The sequence below is a fragment of the Trichosurus vulpecula genome, chromosome 4 (genome assembly GCF_011100635.1).
Source record: "Trichosurus vulpecula isolate mTriVul1 chromosome 4, mTriVul1.pri, whole genome shotgun sequence".
Taxonomy (NCBI): domain Eukaryota; kingdom Metazoa; phylum Chordata; class Mammalia; order Diprotodontia; family Phalangeridae; genus Trichosurus; species Trichosurus vulpecula.
Window position 1 is genome coordinate 73463904 of NC_050576.1, and position 16589 is coordinate 73480492.

At 35.7% G+C, this 16589-nt stretch overlaps 1 protein-coding gene across 3 annotated transcripts in view; it reads left to right on the plus strand.

Annotated features, from left to right (window-relative positions):
* The window catches only part of RALGPS2 (Ral GEF with PH domain and SH3 binding motif 2), a 215661-nt gene that overhangs the window by 71266 nt on the left and 127806 nt on the right, over nucleotides 1-16589 (plus strand). For all 3 annotated transcript variants that reach the window (XR_005010290.1, XM_036758284.1, XM_036758285.1), the window contains exons 3-4: nucleotides 7332-7436; nucleotides 16332-16382. Coding sequence is in view for 2 of the 3 variants with exons in the window: in XM_036758284.1 (XP_036614179.1) it covers nucleotides 7332-7436; nucleotides 16332-16382 (156 nt within the window). In the remaining variant the exon portion in view is untranslated. The remainder of the gene's footprint in view (nucleotides 1-7331; nucleotides 7437-16331; nucleotides 16383-16589) is intronic.

A 16589-nucleotide genomic window follows, 5' to 3' on the forward strand; every position in this document is an offset into this window, starting at 1 on the left:
ATAGCTAGCAACTACAGGGATAGAGAAGATTTGGGTTCATATTCAGAGAAATATAGTGGAGCTAAAAATAGCTACTTCTTTTTCATTAAGAAAAGTCAAATAGTCACAAGCCCAAAAAGAGTTCTTGGAAGAACTTAAAAAAGACTTTTAGAATCAATTAGGATAGATTGAGAAAAGAAGTTAGGAAAGAAAACTAAGAGCAATCCAAGAAAATCAAGAAAATTGTGAAAGTAGAGTCAACCAACTAGAAAAAGAGAATCAGAAACTTAATGAAGAAAATAATTCCTTGAAAACTAGACTTGGAAAAGGGGAAGGTAATGGCATTATAAGACACCAAGAAATAATAAATAAAATCAAAAGAATGAAAAAAATAGAAGAGAATGTGAAACATCTCATCAGAAAAACAGTTAATCTGGAGAACAGATCAAGGAGAGACTATAAGAATACTCGGACTACCTGAAAGTTAAGATATTAAAAAAAGAATTTTATACAGTATTACAAGAAATTACTAAGGAAAATGCTGTGAAGTTCTAGAAAAAGAAAATAAAGCAGAAATAGGAAAAAATCCACCAATCACCACCTAAAAGAGGTCCTAGGAGGAAAACTTACAGGAATATCATAGCCAAATTTCAAAGGTCACAGGTTAAGGAGAAAATATTGCAAGCAACAAGGGAAAAAACATTTTAAATATTGTGGAGCGCAGTAAGGATTGCACAAGACCTAGTAGCTTCTACATTGAAGGACTATGGGTCTTGGAATACTATATGTCATAGAGCAAGAGAGCTGGGGTTAAGACCAAGGCTAACTTACCCAGCAAAGTTAAGTATAATCCCGAAAAGAGGGGAAAGGGATATTTAACGAATTGAAAGGGTTTCAGTTATTTATGACAAAAATGATCAGAAAAATCAAGAAAGATCAAGATCCAGGAGAAATATAAAGTAAATATTAAAAACCAACTCAGTAAGTTCAAGCTGTTTATGTCTTGTGTGTGAAAATGTTATCAATACTGTTATGACTGTTATCATTATTTGCATAGTTTGAAAGAAAGGCTTGGGCTAAGTTATATATGATAGTGTGATTCTAAAAAGTAAAAATGTGTGGAGAGATAAAAAGGAGTAATTATCTCATGCAAAGAAGGCACGAAAGGAAAAACTGACACAGAAGAAGCTAATATGGGGGGAGGGCGTGTGGTGCTAGAACCTTACTCTCATTGGGATTGGGTTAAAGTGAGAACAACATATACATCTAGAAGGTTATAAAAGTCTTTTAAATTGAGAAAGAAATAAGAGGGCAAGACAGTGGCGGGCATTGGGAGGAGAGGATAAAGGAGGACTCTAGGAGGGGTGAGTAGGTTAAGGAATAGGAGGGCAAGGTGGCAGGTAGAAATAAAACAAAGGGGTGAGGGGAGAAAGGGCAAATATAGTGAGGAAAAATAGGAAGGAGGAAAATACACAACATTTATAGCTTAGAATGCAAAAGGAATGAATTTACTCACAAAAACTGAGAGCAGATCAAAAATTGGAATTCAACAGTATGTTGCTTTCAGGAAGCACTATAAAATGAGAGATACACACAAAGGTAAAATAAAGGGCAGGAGTAGAATTTAATATGTAAAAAAAGCAGGGGTAGTGATCATGATCCCAGACAAAGTTAAAGCTAAAATAGATTTAATTAAAATAGTGAAATAGGGAAATAAGTTGTTTTTACAGATATTCAATATTTAGATCTCCTTTCTCAAATATATAAAGAACTTTGTTGAATTTATAAGAGTATGAGTCCTATTCCAGTTGACAAATAGTCAAGGAATATGAACAGGCAATTTTTCAATGAAATCAAAACTATATGTAATCATATAAAAATGCTCTAAATAATTAGAGAAACACAAATTTAAACAACTTTGAGGTATCATCAGATACCTATCAGATTGTCTAAAATTATGCCCTTCAGTTGGAGAATGGCTAAACAAGCTGTGTGTATATGATTGTGATGGAATACTACTGTGATATTAGAAATGATGAGTTGGTTGATTTAGTAAAGCATGGAAAGACTGAGACATATGAAGGAAGTTGCTATTCATCTCCAGAGAAAGAACTGACAAATATATATATATATATATACACACACACTCACACACAATGATCTTACGTATATGTATATGTGTGTATGTATGTTTGTAGATATGTATGTACATGTATGTATTTTTGTATTTAATTGTAGCCTTCTGGGAGGGAGGGGGAAGGGGAGAGAAAAATAAAATAAAAAGTACACAGCAGAGATCAAAAAAAAACCTAGAAGGAAGCACAGAAAAGCTGGATAGCTTTGAAAGCAATGTGTAGCATTTCTTACATAGGTTTTCTTGAAATGGAAATTTATTGTTTTATATTGAATTCTCTTATGTTCTTCTGTGTACAGGGAAAGTTTTTTTTTTCTTGTTTGTATTTAAGTGTAAAATGAATAAAACATTGAAGAAACCAGTTCTGGTTTTTGTGAAAAGCCTTTTAAGGATCTATTGATTTATTTTTTGTTATTTATAGTAGTAACATGATTTATACTCGTGTTCTTCCTTGTGTTAAACCACCCCTGCATTCTGGTATAAGCCCTACCTTCTCATAGTAAATGAACAGCCCTAATGTATTGCCTGCTTGATAATATTTTATTTTAAAATTTTTATGTTATTGTTCATTGGCCACATTTGATGTCTAGTTTTTTTCTCTGCTTAGCCCCTCCCTGGCTTAGATATTAAAACCATATTTGTAGAATAGAGGATTTGAAGACAGTCTTCTTTTCTATTACTACAACAGTGTAAGTAGTGTTGCATTTAATTTTTCTTTGAATGTTTGATCAAATTGACTTGTAAATTCTTCTGGTCCTGGATTTTTTTTGGGGGGGGGGCCTCATTCGTGACTTACTCCTTTTTCTACTGTTGGGTTATTTTAATTGTATTCTATTTATTCTTAAGTTGTCAGTTTAATTGGTATATTATTGGACAAAATAGTTTTTGTTAATTTTTTAAATTTTCTCTCCAGTTATGAGTTCTTTTTCATTATCAAAACGAATTTTTTTCTCTTTAAAAAAATCAGATCAATCTTTCACTTTTTCTGTTTAAAAAATAGCAGCTCCTAGTTTCATTTATCAATTTTTAGAAAGTTTTATTATTCTCTTTAATTTTCAGAATATCTACTCTGTTGCTTAGTTGGGATATTTTTGTTTGTCATTCAGATTTTTTTTCAGTTGCATATCCAATCATTGATTCCATCTCTGTTTCTTTTTGAAAGCATGCAGAGATAAAAGTTTTACCCTCAGAACTGCTTTAGCTACATCCTATAAATTTTGATAAGCTCATTATTGTGATTTTATATAATGAAATTTTCTCTTTCTAAAATTTGTTCTTTGACCCAACATTTCTTTAGAATGTTAATTAGTTTCTAATTATTTTTTAATTCTTTAAGGGCCTTCTACAGAAAATAACTTTTATCGTATTGTGATCATTAATCATTATGCTTAGTATTTCTGGTTTTCTACATTTGGAAGGTTCCATAATATATGATTAATATTTGTAATTTTGCCACATATAGCTAAGAAATATGTAAATCCTTCTATTCCCTTCAGTAATTGCCAGGATTCTGTCCTCTCTAATTTTTCTAAAGTTCTATTTAGGTCCTTTACTTCTTTAGATTTTGATTATATTTATCTAGGTCTGAAAAGGGTACGTTAAGGTCACCTACTGTTATAGTTTTAATATCTTTTTCTCCCTTCAATTTGACTAACTTTTCAGTACTTAGAGATTATGCCATATATCTGTGTGTGTGTGTGTGTGTGTGTGCGCGCGCGTGCATCTATATATATATATATATATATGTGTGTGTGTATATATATATAGATGCACACGCATATACACATATAGTAGTTATATTAATTTATTTATGGTGCCTTTAAAAATAATGTAATTTCCCTGCTTATCCTTTTGATTATGTTTGTATTAACTTTAACCTTGTTTGAAATCATGATTGCTATCTCTGCTTTTTTAAGTCAGCTGAAGATAGTAGATTTTGCCCCAGCCTTTCATTTGAATTCTGTATGAATCTTTGTGTTTTAAATTTAATTTTTGTATATTGTTGGATTGTTTTCTGATCTTTTTGTTTCTCTTCCATTTTATAGGTGCATTCATTCCATTCATATTTAGTGTTATGGTTATGAAATATGTATTTCCCTCTGTCCTCTCTTCTTGTACATTTCTCTCTTTGCTCCCTGCCTGCTCATCGCAAGTAAGAAGATGGTTAAAGACAGAAAGTCTTCCTAACACTTGTCAACTATAAATGAAAATGTCATGTTTCTTCTCTGTTGGAGTTCTCTTTTCCTCTCATTTTTGTCTTCTTCTAAGACCATTAAAATGGAGCAAAACCATCTTCAGGCCCCTTGTCATTTTTTTTACCATTTTCTATGACTCTTCAGAACATTAGGGCTCAGAGAATCCACTTCTTTTTTCATTCTCTTAAATAACATGTAAATAATAAATCTATTACACTAAAAGTCTGTGGTGTTTTTTTTTTCCTTCTAGGATTATACTTTGTTTTTCTGAATAGGTTTTTCTTGGTTGTAAACCTTTATATTTTTGTCTTTTAGAATATATTCCAAGCTATCTTCTCCTTTTAAGTATCCCCAATCAGTCTTGATCCTTACATTAGTTCCTTGGTACTTAAACTCATTCTAGTTTGATTGAATGTGGTATTTTTTATTTGACCTGAGAGCTGTGGGATTTGTCTGTGACACTCCTGGGGATGAAAATTCTGTTTTCATTTTGCTTTCTGATTCTAAGAGTTCTTGGCATTTTATTATTTGATATCCGCATTTTCTTGTCATAATTTCCATAGAGTTCAATAATTTTTTAGATTTTCCCAACCTGTTTTCTAGCTTAGCCGTTTTTGATATAATGTTTTTTAGATTTTTCTTCTGGGTTTTTTTTCAATCTTTTGATTTTTTTGTTTTCATATTTCTCTTCCTATTGAGTCATTTTCAGTTTGACTCCTTTTCATTTTCAGTTCATTCAGTTCTTGGGTGAGGTTTTCTACCATCTGTTCTGAGGCTTCAGTTCTCCTTGTCAGGCTTTCTTTCTAGCTATTCCATTTTGTATTTCTTGTTTCATTTCTTCAAGGGACTCTTATATTCTTGTGACCAGGACATTTTTCTTCAGTGGATTTCTTGTTAAGTTGCAATCCTACTTCAGCTTTATTCCCTGGACATTTCTGAAACCAATTATACAATGTCATACCATTTCCTCATGATATTTGGTGTTTTCCTTGGTTTGCTTATCTCATCTGCCTCAGTCTCTTAGTTGGGGGAGCCAGGTTGGATCAAGTTTAACTGAATGCCCTGAACAGGACCTTTCTGGTCTTGGGTATGGTGGTCAAAATGAGGCTCTTTGAGAGATTCTAGGACTGCTTTACTTTGCCTGTGGACTCTCTCTTGACATAGGTCTATGGAACCTTCCCTTGTTTCAGACTGTGCCTGGGGTCCTTTCTCCCAGCTTCTAGTCTCAGGGACTTCTGCCACCAGGATCTGGGATGCCTGATTGGTCTTTATTTAAGATTCTTTCCTCTTGCCACTTGGCTTGGGTTGCTAGTGCCACACCATATGCCACCAGAATCTTCCCAGTGTTTCTCTCTTGCACTAGGCTCTTGCGAGCCACTGACTTTAGGGATCTCAGATTAGTCTTTGCCTATGGCTTTTTGCAGCTCAGGGCCATTAGTGTCCATTTTGACCCCACCCATAGATCTCTTAGCTCTTCTACACTCTGCTTTCCACCTTCCCTGATTTGCCTGAGTCTTGCAGGACTCCAGAAATAGGTGGATCCCTGTGCTAGATGAAGGAGTCTACAACTAATTGTTTTTATTTCCTTCTAAACTAGTATATTTATAAGCCCCCTAGGGTGTATAGAGGTGATCTAGGCTCTTGTGTGTTCTGGAATACCATGTGAAAGGGAAGAGAAGGGAATACACATTTATTAAGCTCCTGCTATGTACCAGGCACTATAATATTCTCTTGTTTGAGCAAAAACTCAGCATTTACTGTTGTGGTAAAAGCACGTGACTAAACAAAATAATTAAGATGGAGCTAATAGACAGCATCTTCTCACTTCCCCATGTTTGACTTCCTGGTCAGGGACCTAATCAATTACAATCAGTGTTAAACAGCTGGCATGTACCTTAAACTGTGTTAGATACGGAGGATACATGTACAAAGAATGAAACAATCCCTAATCACAATGAACTTAGTGTTGCAGTAAATATATTGCTGGACTTGAAGTCAAGAATACCTGGGTTTAAAATCCATCCTCACACATTTACTATCTGTGTGCATGTCACTGTACCTACTTTCCAGGGTTGTTGTGAGGATCAAATGAGATAGCAATTGTAAAGCACTTTGAGAATTGTTAAATGAATCCTAGCTGTTAGAGCTATTATTATATTCTAATGGGAAAGACAGTAAGTACATATAAAAATATAAAGAGAATAAGTAAATTTAGATGCATTTTAAAGTGAGTAGCTTAAAACTGCACTAAGACTATACACAGAGGGGTTAAATAATGTATTTTGAGAGAGATGGCACTAGCAGTTGGGGGAGGTCATTAAAAGAAGGAAGAGAGGGATTCTATGAGGTAGAATAATGGACACGTTTTAGGCATGAGGAATATGCGTGGCAATTGTATAGAAATGGAAGATGCAGCATTGTGTGTGAGGACAGAAAGAAGACCATTGTGGCTAGATGACAGCAAGGAAGGAGGAGTAATGTCCAGTGAGGCCAGAATGATAATTTGGGGCCAAGTTGTATAGGACTTTAAAATCTAAGTAAAGGAGTTTGTATTTTATCCTAGAGACAATAGGAATTCACTGTAATCGAGGAGTCACATGATAAAATTTTGTCCTGGTGTTTTCCAAATCTAGCCTGCAACTATACCCTATTTTCATATATGTTAGGCATCTTAACTTGAAGGAAAAGATTAGTTTTATTTATTAATATTCTTTAATCATACACTGGTAATCAGGAATAGACCTTAAAAGATTATCTTGACTAATTTCACAATTTTGTAGATGGGGAAACTTTGGCTTAGAGATAATAAATGTGTTGCAAAGCTAATCTCCTGACTCCTAGGTCAGTGCTTTTAAAAACAAGGCAGATCTTATCTCAGATATACTTTGAACTGCACATTTTTGCAGTATTTAACTGTTCAACACTTTCAAAACTTTGTTAGTTGTATTTTGCCTCTTAGTTTCCATCACAACTATAGCGGCTATATATTAAACTGGCTATGGTGTTTGCTTTTATATTGACAGAAAAGTAGCAGTTCCGAATCATTAAGTGACAAAGGCTCTGAACTGAAGAAGAGTTTTGATGCTGTGGTATTCGATGTTCTTAAGGTTACACCAGAAGAATATGCGGTAAGCAATGGGTTGGCAGCTTTTTTCTTAAAACATTTACTTGGTAATAATGAGTCATCTCCATAGACAAGTTTGGTTTAGGGATTGAGGGGTAAAGAAAGTAGGGACTTTGGAACAACTAGTATTGTAGGTGAGCAGTCAGTATCTTGTGGCACTTTCATAGGTGTTGGTGTGAATGTATTGTGAAAATTTTTTTATCAATCTTGTTTTTTATTTTCTTTATTTCTGAATATATTTGTCCTTCCTACTATCCTGCTAGCCAATTCTTTAGAAAAAAAAGAATTCTTTAAAAGGCAGACCAGTTTAGTTCCTGGCTCCCCCCTGCTGTACCTCTCCCCCACCCCACACACACACCTCTGCAAAAAGAAGAAGGGACATTTTCTCAGAAATGGAGACTAATTACCCATCCATCAGTCCTGGCCACACTGGGCAGGAACTTGGCCAAGGATTAGGTGTGCTCTTGAAGGGGAAGTACCAGAAGAAACAGAGTAGTGTGTATGTATATGGAGAGAGAGTGTGTCTGAGTGAATGTGCTGGCCTTAGAATCAAAAAAAAATCTAAGTTCAAATCCTGTCAGAGACACTTAATATATGTGCAGACTTGGGCAAGTCATTTTAACCTTTCTCAGCCTCAATTTTCCCCAACTGCAAAATTAGGATAATAATAGCACCTACTTCACAGAGTTGTTATAAAGATCAAATTAGATTTTATATTTCATGTGAATATCTGCTATAATTATTATATTTGGAGTCAGAGGACATGGTTCTGAATCATGGCTCAACCATTTAATTATGTATGACCAACTGGAAAGAGGTATGAAGAACAAAGTACCCTTCATTCTGCCTGGGTCCTACTTCCAAGAATGCTACATGCATTACACTTTAAACCCAAACCAATACTGTTTTGGTATCATTGACCAAGCCTTTGTGGAAAAAGTATGATGCTCAAGACAATACTAGGAAAAAACCTTATTTTGTATCATGGTCTTTGTGAAATTTGGTAGTTATTGTTATCATAAGAGGAAAGAAACATTACTGGCTTCATATATACTACCTGTATTATACCTGTATCATCTACCACTTTATATGTAAGCCCCGAGAAAATCAGTAATATGCTCATATCGCTCCTGTCCTTAAAAATCTTTCAATTGACCCTACCCTCTTCACAAACTTGTCCTGTGTCTCTCTTCCTTTTCTTGGCCAAACTCCTAGAAAAAGCTGTCTAAATTTGTATTCACTTCTTTCATTCATTCCCTAGTCCTCTGTATTCTGGTTTCTTATCTCATCATTCAATTGAAACTTTTCTCTCTCCAAATTTATCTACCCACACTTAATTGTCAGATATAATAACCTGTTTTCAATCTTCAACTTCTTTGACCTTTCCACTGTATTTAACTCCTTTTACACTCCCACCCCACCCTTCTTTTCTTCTCCTAGGTTGTCTTCTCTAAATTTTTATTACAATACTCTCCCTTATTTTTTCTCCTAACCATCTTACTTCTTTTCTGGCTTATTGTCAGTATCACACCCTCTAGCTGTGCATGTATCTCAAGGCTCTGTCTTGGACTCTCTCTTTTCTATCTGCATACTCTCTTGGTGACCTCGTAATCTGTAATGAGTTTAATTATTAACTTTTTGCATATGACTTATAGATCTATATGACTTTGTGTCCATACCCATGGTCCCTCTTGAGAACTACCTATTAGGCGTTTCAGACTGGATATCCCAGAGACATCCCCAAACTCAGCATATCTAGAATAGTATGGCTCATTATTTTTCCTCCAAAATTATCCCTTATATTAACCTTCCTGTTCCTGTTACGGGAACCATCATTCTTCCATTATCCTAGGTTCATAACCTTGGCATTATCTTATAGTTCTCTCTCTCTTTTCTTACATATATCCAGACATTTGTCAGATCTTGCAGTCTTACTACCCCCACATTTTAGGTATCTGTCTCCCACAAGCCAGTTCAGGCCCTCTCCAACTCTTGCCTGCACTAGGGCAGTGGCCTCCTAATTGATCTACTTGCTTAAAGCTGATCCCCACTTCCAGTTCACCTCTAAACTTTCTGAAGTGATTTTCCTTAAGCTCAGATCTGACCTCATCCCTCTCCTCAATAAAATCTACTGGTTCAGTATGGCATCTAACAAATACATACAGCTTTGTTTGGCCTCAGCCTATCTTTGTAGTTTCATGATAGAATAGTTACCTTCCCATACTCTGTGGTCTGGTCAAAGTAGCCTTCTCTCTGTTTCTCTCACAGGACACTGCATCTCCTACTTCCATGCCTTTGCACTCACTTCCCTCCATGCCTCCAGTGCTCTTCTTCCTCACCTCTGCCTCATAGAGTCCCTTTTCTCCTTCAAGACTAGCCTGCAAACATCCTCCGCCACATGCAGCCTTTCCTCATTGCTCCTCCCATCCCAACGTTAGTATTGTCCCCAGACTACTGTGGATTTAACTTTGTTGTTGTTCATTGGTTTTTCATTCATGGCTGACTCTGTGGGACCCTATTTGGGGTTTTCTTGGCAAAGATACTGAAATAGTTTGTCATTTTACAGATGAGGAAACTGAAGCAAACTGGGTTGAATGACTTGCCCAGTGTCATATAGCTACTAAGTCTTCCTGACTCCAGGTCTGGTGCTCTATCCGCTGCACCACCTAGCAGCTGTGTTTATTCTGAGTATACTTATATATGCACTTTTTGTCCCTTTTACTCAAATGTAAGCTTCTTGAGTTTCATTCTTTATTTTGAAATTCCCAGCATCTTGCACAGTGCCTGGAACATAGTAGGTGTTTAATAAATGCTTATTGGTGGTTTTTTTTTTTAATCACTTATTTTTCCGTTCAGTGGTCTGCTTTTCTATTTCTGCCATAATTTGTTTAACCATTCTGATGGAATCCATTTTGTTTCTAGTTTTTTGTTAGTAGAAATGCTGATTTAAAAAAAAAAAAAACTTTTCATTCCCTGTGGTGTGATTTTTGGCTCAAAGGGTCTTTTCCTCTTCTTGCAGTTTCAGTTATATATGTATTGCATTATTTGTAGATTTGAAGTAAGCTTTGGGAGTTATGTTTATACCCAATATATACTGCCATTTTGCTTGTCACTTCTTTTTCTGGTAAGATTTAACAAATTAATTTATATTCCAAATCAATATTTCCCTGATCAGATGTTTGCTGGACTAAGTGGCTTCTGGGCTAAGTGGTTTCTAAGTAAGCTTTTTTGGTCTTCTCTTAATTTTTGTTAGTTAAACTTCTTCAGGAAATCATGATCTTTTAAGTCCATTTATTTATCCATTTCCCAATTTTAGGCATCAGCAGCTTTGTTTGTATTAGGTTGGAGTTGTTTTAGTTACCATTTATTTTTCAGTCATGTCCAACTCTTAGTAGCTCTGTTTGGAGTTTTCTTGGTAAAGATACCAGAGTACTTTGTCATTTCCTTCTCCTGTAGTTACCACATCTTACTAATTTTTATTCTTTTTTTTATTCATTTTGATCTTTTTTTTTTTAATATGTTGATGGTATACTTGTACAAGCTTCTCAAATTGAGGGATGACTGTGTCAGTGAGTCTTCTGATTTGGTTAAAAGCATATGATTTCATTTTTGTGATATATTTAATATCTATTTACTTTATTCTTTAAGCAAATATTCATAATATATAAATATGAAGCTTCTTTGTAATCTATAAGCTTTTGACCTTATGTTTCATATTCTTGAACTATATTTTTGAACCCTTTTTGGTATCTTGGTTTAGTTCACCTGTACATTAAAGTCTCTGAGTCTCAAAGCATATGTTGATTTAATAAGGAGGTTTTTATTGAGATTTCTGCTAAATGCATCCTTTGCATAGATGTTAGAGCCTAAACTCCAGTTATTTTCAAAGTTGTCTTTTTTGCAGACCCTTCTCTTGAGCAAGATGAGATGGCCAAATAGTAGCCAGCTGGCACAGTAGAGCACTAGACCTGGGGTCAGTAAGACCTGAGTCTAAATAACAGCATCAGACACTTATTAGCTGGATGATCTGGTCAAATACTAATTATCTATGAAATTATGAAATGGGGCAGGCATTCCTGGTTTTTTGGGTACTTGCTGGGAAATACCGTGAGGGTAGCAGGAAGTGGGACTGCAATCACACATTTAATAAGGCACAGAGGGTGTAGGGAAGAACAGCACAGAAAGTAAAGAGACAGGTGGCAGAAAGGGTATGGAGGCAGATGGCCTGGAAACAGGGATACAGTGGTGGAGGAAGGCAGAAGCAGTGTGAGGAAAAGGATGAGGAGGAGTAGAGGAACAGAGAATCACTCAGGTAACTATGGATTCAGGTTGGGAGCACTTGGAAGCATGGATGCAATGGAAGAGTACTGAAGGACAGGAGTTTGAAGTCTCATTTTTATAGGGTTTTTATGGGGGAACAGACTAAGTCTTATCTGTGCCACCATGGGGTTAGCTCATTAATATATCCAAATCATCTCAAAGTTGTTTGTAAAACTTTAAAGTTAACATATCTACATTGACTCAGTTATCAGTCACCTTTGGTGTTCTGCTGGTCTTACTGTGGATGTCTGGGACTTATCTGAGATTTAAATATTATAGGACTAAAAGGCCCTGACAGCAGAGCCACAATGGCTTCTCCTAATTTAGCACACAGTACCAGGATGTGATTTTTTTTCTGTTCATGTATAATACAATTTGCAACTTAGGATGCTTTGATCTTTGAGACTCTAGATTCCCCTTTGTAGTCCTACTCACTGCCATTGCTGTTTGATACTGGCTACTTAGAAACTTACTCTAATGACTAGAAGTGGATGGAGAGTGGTTGGGGGATCAGAACAGACCTGGGCAAGGCTCTTAATTTCTGTTACTTTCTGCCTGCTCAGTTTCTTCATCTGGAAGATGGGGAATGAGGATGAAATGAGATCGTTGTAAAGTGCTTTGCAAACCTTAAAGCACTACGACCAACTATACTACTAGTAGCTATCCTACTAGCTGGTACTATTAATTAGCCTCTGAAATGATACTTTTTTCCCTCTGGACACCGATAAAACCAACTCTGCCAACTTCTTTCCCTCTCCAGGGGAAGCAGTAACTTTCATTTGCTTTCTGGCTTCATTTCTGATGAAACTGTCAACTTTCATAAAAGTCAGCCAACTGGAAGGAATTAGAGATGTTTGACCTAAAGAAAAAGAGACTCAAGGAGGCAACGAGAGCTCTCTTCAAGTATCTGAAAAGCTATCATGCAACATGCATTAAACTTTTTCTTTTTGGATCAAAAAGGCAAAAGTAGGAGTAAAGGATAAGGAAGTTTAGGCTTCAGTTAAGGAAAAGCTTACAAACAGAATTCTCCCAAAGTGGAATAAACTACCTTGGGGTGTAGTGGGAGGAATGCTTTTAGCATGTTGGGTGGACCCCCTGTGTTGAGTTTATGGGAGGTCATGAAAAAGAATCCCACAGGATGGGACAGGCACCAGATGGCATGCTATCTGCAGTATTAAAGGAAACATCCAAATCCACAAGATCCTAGATCTATTTTACCACTTAATTATTTGTGTATTTAATTTTTAACAGATTTTTTAAAAAAACAGGATTTTTTCATTTCCTATACCTTTCAGTCAGTGATGCGACTCAGAAAGTAGGCATTTAAGGTTAGTTGTTGGTTGCTGATTCTCATTTGACTTTTTTCTTTGGGGAGGAGCAACATACCATCTCTGGTTTCATTCTTTTGGAAATTTTCACTATTTGAAAATTCCTGAAAGACAAACCAAATACTTTCAAAATGGTGACCCACCGCATGATTTCTTCATTTTGATTTTGAGCCTTTCGAGCCATTCTTTCCAAACTGATTTTCTTTAGTGCTAGATTTCCACTCACTGATACTGAACATCTGGTACTAAGGTAGTTCCATTGTCATCAGTTATGAGGACAGATTGCTATGGAAACAGACCTATTCCATTTCTAGTCTATTCGGTGTCCTTATTTCAGGTTCATCTTTAATATTCTTAGGTTGATCAGATTTAATTGGGTCATACACCAAGTCTTTTGAAGGTTTGGTTTCTCTTTTACTTTTTTCAGTTTTATAAAGTAATATTCATAAAGTGACATTGTTCATACTTTCTTTCATAGTCCTGGCAAGGAGACCAATTGTTTGCTAGCTTAGGTATTTCCTACCTTATATCTAGGCCTCAGCTTTGGGGTAACTTTTCAATCAGTTAAGTCAACAAATGAAGTCACATTTTTATTAAGCATCTGCTACGTGCTAGGCATTGTGCTAAGCACTAGGGATACAAAGTAAGACTTTTTCCCCTCCTTGAAGGAGCACTCTACTGGGAGAGAACACACACAATTATGTACGTGCAAGAAATACACTGGATAAGTGATAGGTAATTTCAGAGCTAAGGCATTAGTAGTGGGGTAGAGGAATGGGGGTAGCTCAGAAAGGTGTCTGCTGGAGATGGAATTTAAGCTGAATTTGAAGAAAGCCTAGAAGGGGGAAGAGCATTCCAGGCATGGGGGACAGACAGTGAAAAAGTGTGGAGTCTGGAGATCGTGTGTTTTGTTTAAGGACAGCAAGAAGGCCGGTGGAATTGGGTGTTAGAATATGTGGAGGGACAAAGTGTAAGAAGACTGGAAAGGTAAAGGGCTAAGTTGTGAAGGGGCTTCATAAACCAAATAGTTATATTCTTATATGATTCTAGAGGTAATAAGGAGCCACTGGATTTATGGAGTAAGAGTCATGAATGGCTTGGTTAGATTAGCACTTTGGCAGCTGGGTGGAAGAACCAAATAGGAGGCTGTTGCTACAGTTCAGGCATGAGGTGATGAGGACCTTCACTTGGGTGGATGCTAAATGAGCAGAGAGAAACACCGGTGAAGGAGATGTGTACATGAGGTGTTAAGAGGATAGTTGATAGGACTTAGCAACGGATTGGATATGGGAGGTGACTGATGCTGAGTTTGGGGGTACTTTTTTTTTTCTTAATGCCTCCTCTGTCCCTAGAACAATGACTTTCATTTTCTTTGATACAGGTATATTATAAATGAGTCTTGATCTTTTGGCCCACACGTGGAATAAGGGTTGGGGTGGAGGTAGTAGGATTCTCTTGGTTTAATGGTAAGAGATGGGGTGGGCTTGTGGTTGAGAGAGAGTTAAAATTTGTACATTTTTGAAAGGTGACTTGAGGTGCAATTAGTCAAACTAGGATTAAGGAAAGGCACGATGTATTATGCTTCCCTGGGGAAGGAAAAGTTGCTGAGATAATTCCTGTGTTAGCCACTAGGTGGCAGGTCAGCCTAGGCCATCTTTTTCTTGTCTAGGCAACATGGTAGTAGAGAAAGAAAATGGATAAGAGATGGAAAAACAATGTGGCTATTTATCTGTGGGACATTGACAGTTTGAGCATTTATGGGAGCATTTGTATTGACATGAGGTGCAAAAGTGTTAATGATCTTACAAAATTTGAAGAAGTCCTTCCATCTTTCTATAGTAATTTTGGAAATCTGTAGTTCTGTGAAATATATTTACTAATAGTATTTGGTTAGGTTAATGCCAGGATTTATAACAAAAACAATAGGAAATTCCATAAATCTTCTTGTAGGCATTGCGATCTTGTTCGGTACGTTTGTCAGTTAGTGGCAAATGGCTTGTATGTCTTGTCAAGATAGGACACTATTTCTCACTTTTGCCAGGTGAGGAAGAGTTTTGTTCATCATATGCATAAATATATTCTTCCCCTTCCCCCACCTCCCCTGAAAACAGGAGAAAGAAAGAGGGAGGGAGGAAAGAGAAAAGACTAAATGTCACTAAGTACATTGAGGCATTTTAAAATGAAACTTTTACAGAACCATTTTATATTTTCCTAAACAAATTTTAACTGTATAGTAACCTGCAGTTTAGAAATAAAGGTAGATTATCAGAAGGCATCACCTTTTTCTAAGTTATAAGATACATTGTAGTTACAAATATGTGAAAGACTATACATATATAGTTTTACATGTAGATAAATATTATATTTGTGATATAGTGCTGTGGGATACTGATTTTGAAAGGTCTGAAAATAACCTATCTCCTTTGGGAGGAGTGGGAAAAGTATTTCAACACTACCAGTAATGATTTTGGTAAAGTATGCATTTTAAATAGTCCTGCATACTGTGTCTCACAGATGTGGCAGTAGGAACTAGAGAAGGCAGGTTGCTATTTTTGTCAGTCATTGGAACTTACATAGTGCCTCTTCTTTTGGCAAGAAAGCAAAATTATTAAAGTAAGAGCAATAACTCTCTTACTGAGACCCAGAGCAGATGAGTAGTGGTTATGCACCAGGAGTCATATCTTAAGTTGAGGTTATGCAAAAATTTTAATGAGAGTGTTTACAGAGAATATTCTAATGTATATGAATTGATACTAATGGCAAGGTGTCAGATTTTTCTTCTCCAAATTAAGTAGAAACTATTATCTTTGTCAAATATGTAGTATTCAGGGAATTGTATAGTAGACATACAAACAACACTAGTCTATGAATTGGGACATATGGAATCTGTTCTTGAGTATTCCACTAATTTATGTGATCAGGACTAAGTCCATTTCTCTCATTAAACAGACATTATTATATTTCATAGGAATACTTTAAAAATGAATTAGGTTACATTGAAATGGAATGCTTCTATTTTATGAAAGACATTTGCTTTCAAATTCGAAGTGTGTATGTATATGTGTACATGTTGTATGTTTATGTAAACTCCTTATAGTATTCTTTATGGATGAAAAAATTCTGACAGATTGAGTATTTTGAAATATCTCAAATGTGATTTTAACAAAATCATATAAGTAAGCCTGATAAATTATGTTACATAGGATCACACAATAGTAATTTTGAATATAATTTAATATTTTTCATTTCAGGGTCAGATAACATTAATGGATGTCCCAGTATTTAAGGCTATTCAACCAGATGTGAGTAATATTTTGACTTTATTTCTCAAATTTAAAACAGCTAAATATATTGCATTAATTTAAGTGTTTGTAGAGATGTGAAGTAAAATTACTTCTTATGAATTTGGGACTATAAAAAGATCATGTGTTCTTGATGTGATGAAAGTTTACAAAATGATGGTGACAGAATTTTAGAACTAGAAAGGACCTTAGGGATGATCCCAAAGA